Raw genomic sequence first — 6,404 nt, forward strand, 5'->3', positions numbered from 1 at the left:
ATAACTTTTTTAACGGTTTTGCTACATATGATGCTTGCATTAAAATGAGGATCCCACAAACAAAACACTAACATAGATTTCGCCCTTGCAGATACTGAAATTCTTTCCATGCTGATGTACATGCTGTGTGTAGTCCCACCTCCAGCAAAGCACAACTGGGCCAATAACGATTCTCACAGCAAGAGTGACGCTGAATTCATAGATTTCATAGACATTAGGGCTGGAAGGGACCTCGGAAGATCAAGTCCAGCCCCGCGCCCAAAGGGCAGGAAGTCAGCTGGGGTCATAGGATCCCAGCAAGATAAGCATCCAATTTGCTCTTGAAGGTGTTCAAAGTAGGTGCTTGAACCACCTCCGATGGCAGGCTGTTCCAGACCTTGGGGGCTCGGACAGTAAAGAAATTCTTCCTTATGTCCAGCCTGAAACGGTCTTGCAGCAGTTTATAACTGTGCCATCCCCTGGGCTCTGGTGAACAAATGTTCCCCCAGGTACTGGTGGTCACCCCCGATAAACTTACAGGTGGCCATCAGATCACTCCTGAGCCTGCGCTTTCTCAAGCTAAAGAGCCCCATGGCTCTCAGCCTGTCGTCGTAAGGTCTGTTTCCCTGACTTCTGATAATGCGCGTGGATCTTCTCTGGACTCTCTCAAGCTTCTCTACATCCTTTTTGAATTGCGGAGCCCAAAACTGGACGCAGTACTCCAGCTGCGGCCTCACCAAGGCCGAGTACAAGGGGAGAACGACGTCTCGGTATTTGCTTGAGAAGCATCTATGGATGCAAGCCAGCGTTTTGGTCCCTTTACTAGCCGCAGCATCGCATTGCAGGCTCACGTTCATTTTGTGGTCAACGATGACCCCCAAGTCTCTTTCTTCCATAGTGCCAGCCAGCGTAGCACTGCCGAGCCTATAAGGGTGCGGCACGTTTTTCTTCCCAAGGTGGAGAACCTTGCATTTTTCGGTGTTAAAGACCATCAGGTTCTCATCCGCCCATTTGCTGAGCCTGTCCAGGTCAGCCTGGATCACCCGCCTGTCTTCTGGTGTGGATGCTTTGCCCCAAAGTTTGGTGTCATCGGCAAACTTGGCTAGTCCACTCCTGACTCCAATGTCCACATCATTAATGAAGATGTTGAACAATATGGGTCCAAGGACAGAGCCTTGGGGGACCCCACTGGTCACAGGGCACCATGACAATCAACTTCTATCAACTACCACCCTCTGGGTCCAACCACAGCATCAGTTCTCCAGCCAGCGGATCATGGTGGACCCAAGGCCACAATTGGCCAGTTTTGCCAAGAGGTGATCATGGGATAGCAGATCAAAGGCTTTTTTGAAGTGAAGATATATGACATCAATCTCTTGTCCCTGGTCCAGGTGATAGGTCACCTGGTCATGGAAGGTAATGAGATTGATCAAGCAAGACCTACCCACAACAAAGCCATGCTGGCTATCTCTCAGGATGTTGGCATCAGCCAGTCCATTAAGGATGGCCTCTTTAATAAACTTTTCTAAGATCTCCCCCAGGATAGAAGTCAGGCTGATGGGCCTATAGTTAGCCAGATCCACTTTCCTCCCTTTCTTGAAGATAGGCACCACATTGGCCTTCTTCCAGTCTTCGGGCACTACACCAGAGTGCCAGGAGTTTTCAAAGATCTGTGCCAGGGGCTGGGCTATGATGCTCACCAGCTCCTTGAGTACCCTGGGGTGTAGATTGTCAGGGTTGGCTGACTTGAAGCTTTTTAAGTTGTTCCTTCATGAGGTCAGCATTGATGGAAGGCAGAGGATCTCCCTTATCTGGACCTCCCTGTCCCATGGTTGGCATGGGCACTGAATTGGGAACTTGGAAGTCACAGGTTCTATCCAAAGCTCTAACAAAACCCATTGCTGGAAGATACCCGACCCTCTGCATCTGTTTCCCCTTCCACTTCATACAAACATCATCAAATCATGGAGAAATCAGGTTGGAAGGGACCTCCAGAGGTCATCTAGTCCAGGGGTGGGCAGAATACAGCTCGGGGGCTGGATCCAGCCCATGGGACCCCTAAAAAATTAGAAAATTAATATTTATTTGCTCATAGCTACCTGTTAAAGGTGACAGGAGCCTGGAGCAGTAGGACCCAGAGGGAGCTAGTGGCAGGACCCAGCAGCAAGGTCTGCCTAGCCCTTGCCTCTCAACCAGAAACCCCTGCCTAGCAGAGGCTTCTGGCCTGAGACCACAGGGTCGCTCCTGCTACCCTGCGCTGGAAAAGAAAATGCGGCCCTCAACAGTTTGGCAAAACTCGGTAAGCGGCCCTTTGCTCAAAATAATTGCCTGCCCCGATCCAGTCCAACCCCCACATCTGCATGTCTTATCTAAATGGACTGTAAAGTTTTTCAGAGAAGAGACTCTTCTGCTACGTTTGTACAGTGTCTATATTACGGTAGCAGAAGACTGATGTTGTAGCCATGATGGTCCAAGAATGATGCGAGAGCCAAGGGTTTCTTAGGACGATCATTTTTACTGGACCCACTATGCAGCTGGGATAAAGTGAGACAAGCTTTTGAATGTAAACCATTCTTCCTCAAGTCCTATAAAAGATACCACTCCAAGGGCCTTGCTACATGTTAATTTTAGGCACCTCCTGGAGCTCTTAACTCAGTAGTGTCTGCAAATTAACACCTCAAACTAGTTTTAGGCACTCCTTAATTGATTTAAAGTGATGCCACTCCAGCCTAGGTTTCTCTCTGATCCATGTTGCCTGGCTCCTGTTACACAAATGTGCAGCCACTCTAGGCTACACCTTCGCATACACACCCCGCCTGCCCCCTGTCTCCCCTGTTGGTCCAGGTCGGCCCCACTGCCCCTCTGCCCTCCCAGATCCCTGCTCCCCCCACCCTGCGCTGTCTGTCCTGGGGGAGCAAGCAGGCAAGGGTGAACCTGCCGCTCTCTGGGCCGGGCTCAGCCTGGACAAGAGCAGCAATGTGGCAGTTCCCCCTTCCCGGCCTGACCCTGGGGACAGGCAGCCACAAGTGGGGGGGCAGGGGGAAATCCTGAGGGGCGGGGGGAAGCAGGACAGCCCCAGGGGCAGGGGGGAAAGAGGGCCATGGAGTAGGGGGAAATCCTGAGGGGCAGGGGGAAGCCCCAAGGGCAGAGGGGAAAGCGGGGCAGGGGGAAGCAGAGGAGTCCAAGGGGCAGGAGAGAAAGAGGAGTAGGGAGCGAGGGGAAATCCTGAGGGATAGGGGGAGCCCCAGGGGCAGCGGGGAAGCCGGGAATGGGAGGGGAGGACTTCTTACCTTTCAGGCGGCCGGCCTGAAGGTGCCAGGGCTGCAAGCCCGGGCGGGTACCGGCACCCTCCAGCTCACCAGGAGCCCCTCGCTGCTCCCGGCCGGGGGCCGGGGGCCCGAGCAGACACTCACCTGCGGGAGGAGCGAGCTCGGCGCCATCCATCCTCTTGCAGGGAAGCAGAAGTGCCGAGCAGCCCGGGGAGACACCCCGCTCCCGCCGCGAGGGCGGGGCCGGCCGTGTGGGCGCCTCCCTCACCTCTGCTCGCGGGCACCCGGCTCCACACCTGCCTGTGGGAGCCAAGCGGCCTCCCCGCGCCGGCGCCGGCCGGGGCACAGGAAACCAAGGGGCAGTGTGGGCTGGAGGGGCACCCCGGGGCGGTGCTGGCAGCCCGGTCGGCACCCCCGCCCCGGCCCCCTCACCGCGACTCCCTGCGCGGCCAGGACGGGTGGGCAGGCCTTCGGGCAGGGGCCGCTTAGCAGTAGCGGCCTCAGGGGAGGGAAACCGAGCGACCGCCCCACACTTCATAAAAATAGCAGTTCGTTACACTATTTCTGTCAGTATTGTGTTCAGATACTTCCACTGCCGTTTCACGGATAGGGCAACGTGCAATTGAAATCCACGTGCTTCTAGGTCATCAAAATTAAGCCTCTAAGAGGGCCCGAGTGACGCTCTTGCCCAGGGCCCCAACAACCCTAAGGCCACCGCTGCACTTAGGGAGGTTAGATGGGGTCAGCATGCCCCCTACGCCCCACAACAGCTCACCACAGCTCCCTAAGTCTGGGGTGGGCAATTATTTTGGCTGGGCTCCTCTCTCTCTCTCACCCCACTGCCCACACCACCTGAAACTAGCACGCCCTGACCCCCATGCTACCCAGAGCTGCAGCACGCCCTGATCCCCACCCCAGCCCAGAACCTGCCAGGCAGGTCCGCAGGTCAGACCAGCACCCACCCGGCACACTGGAAGCAGCCCCGGGCACGTGCTGGCATCAGCTATGGACACAGCTGGCAGGTTCCTGGTGGGGATCGGGGTGTCTGCCCAGGTTCACAGCTGACGCCAGTGCGTGAGCGCTGCATGGAAGCTGTCTCACCCGCCTGCCCACCCAGCACGGTGGAAACAGCCCTTCCTGGCACCACGCCGTGGCTGGAGCTGCTGGCTGCCCATGGGCCAGACCCCTGGAGTTCATGGCTGCCTGCCTGTGGGCTGGACACAACCAGCTGGTTGGCTAGATCTGGCCCATGGGCCATTTTTTGTCCACCCTTGGGCTACTTGGAGCCGGTGACAAAAAGAGGATTGAAATGAATGGGAGAAGAGAAAAAGGAGGAGATGCAAAAGCGTCCCTCTCTAAGATGCAAGAGGGGAAGAACGAGCAAGCTTGAAAAAGAAACGCACCTCAAAGGAAGACGAGGTTTAAGGATAAAAAGCATTAAATGAAACAAGACTGGGAAAAATTATGCAAAATGTGCTCAGAGGTATATTTTATCCAGACTGATAAAGCCAAATAAACGTTGCTTTATCAGCAATGCCTTTTTAATATAGGAGACAAAGTATAAAGTAGGCAGATTATGAAAAATAGGGAAGATGGGAAGAGACCTCCCTCTGTCATCAAGTCCAGGCCCTCACTATGACAGTCACTGTGTCATGTAATCCTAGTCACAAATTTATCAAACTCCATTTTAAAATGACTTTGTTCCTTTTTAAGTCAACCTTGAATCTCTGCCATGGACTTGCTTTTCTCTTGCACAGACATCTCTGTTTGGCCCCAGTGCAGATGCATGAATTATTGTACTTACATAAGCAGCCCCATTAAAGTCACAAGTGCATGATTAGCATCCAAGTAGCACCCAGTTTGTCTCATTGATTAATAACATAGTGTTGAGTGAAGACATTTTTAACAGGAAGCAATGTGACACCTACCTGAGAGGCATCTGTGAATGGTGTAATCTGTACTTATTTGTTTATAAGAGGCTTTAGTTGGGACGCAAGAGGATTTTAATACTAATTATAATTTTTGTTTTAAAATGTGCCCTCTTTGCACACATTTTTTCTTAGGTCAATGCCACTCCCTTGGGAACAAAGCTAGTTGTTTCTCTCTGTGTTTGACAAGTCCATGTAGGAAAGGCAGGGCACAGTTTCAAAGTCTACTGCCTGATTTAAGCAGGTGAGAGGGTAAGAGCAATGAGCCAGGCCATTGCTTTCTACATACTCAGTGTTGCCCCTGTCCAGATTCACCAGTAATTCTTAACAAATGAACTGGCAGGCAAAGCAATTTCTGCCTCCTTTGTTTTTAATTAAAACAGAAAGTCTGAATCTCCAGAGTGATTGTTAACCCGCCTTTATTAGATATAACTGAAAAAAAGTGAACAAAGTGCAGGGCATTTTCTGGAACTAGTGATTGTCTCAGGCAAAGCAGTGGTTTCAGGTGTTCAGCAGCCAAGGGACATTAAGTCAAACTGGCCACTAAGCCATTTCATTGCTGCCTAATGTGCCATTGAGGTGGGGAAAAAGCAACTCCATGTATCTTTGAAACTGTCTGTAAGAGCAATGGAGAGCTCAGTCACAGTCCATTACAGGAAACACTTCCAGTGACTGAGATTAGTGCTGTGTACCTTGATTGCTATCACTGAATGCTGACGCAGGGGAAGAAGCATGGCTAGCTTTACCAGTGCAGTTTGATTGGTCTCTACCAGGGAAGCTCTCTTGACATAGCCTAATCTTTGCTCTAGTTGGAACTGAACTCACCAACCCAGGTCCCTTCTAGTTCTCTGTTGCAGCGGTGTCAAACTCACCCCACACCCCGAGTCAGAGCCAGACCACAGGGTTCTTTGTAGGCCAAGCAGTGGAGACAGTGGGGTCAGCAGCTGTCGCAGCAGCTGCAGCAAAGGCAGTGGTAAGCCCCACCCCATAATCCCTGGCTCCCAGCAGCCCCACAAGCCTGTTACAGGCCATACCTTTGACACCCCTATCTTAGCATATACACTCCATGAACTTCTCATTGCAGGATTGGGACTTCAGGCTTCGATTTTCAGAGAGCTGCTCACTTCAGCCAAAAGAGCACGTGAATTCACGAACCTCTTGAGAATTTAGGATTTAAAGCTCTGTATGTTACCAAATAAATTATTTTGATCACTTTTCCACATTCCAT

At 52.1% G+C, this 6,404-nt stretch overlaps 1 protein-coding gene across 3 annotated transcripts in view; it reads right to left on the reverse strand.

Moving 5' to 3' along the window:
* CCDC68 (coiled-coil domain containing 68) overlaps positions 1 to 3,667 on the reverse strand; it is a 36,974-nt gene extending 33,307 nt beyond the window's left edge. For all 3 annotated transcript variants that reach the window (XM_090037817.1, XM_090037816.1, XM_090037818.1), the window contains exon 1: positions 3,393 to 3,667. In XM_090037817.1, the coding sequence (XP_089893943.1) occupies positions 3,393 to 3,423 (31 nt within the window). In that variant the 5' untranslated portion in view covers positions 3,424 to 3,667. The remainder of the gene's footprint in view (positions 1 to 3,392) is intronic.
* Positions 3,668 to 6,404: the final 2,737 nt, after the last annotated feature.

The sequence above is a fragment of the Crocodylus siamensis genome, chromosome 3 (assembly GCF_052110815.1).
Source record: "Crocodylus siamensis isolate JL-2025a chromosome 3, ASM5211081v1, whole genome shotgun sequence".
NCBI classification, from domain to species: Eukaryota; Metazoa; Chordata; order Crocodylia; family Crocodylidae; genus Crocodylus; species Crocodylus siamensis.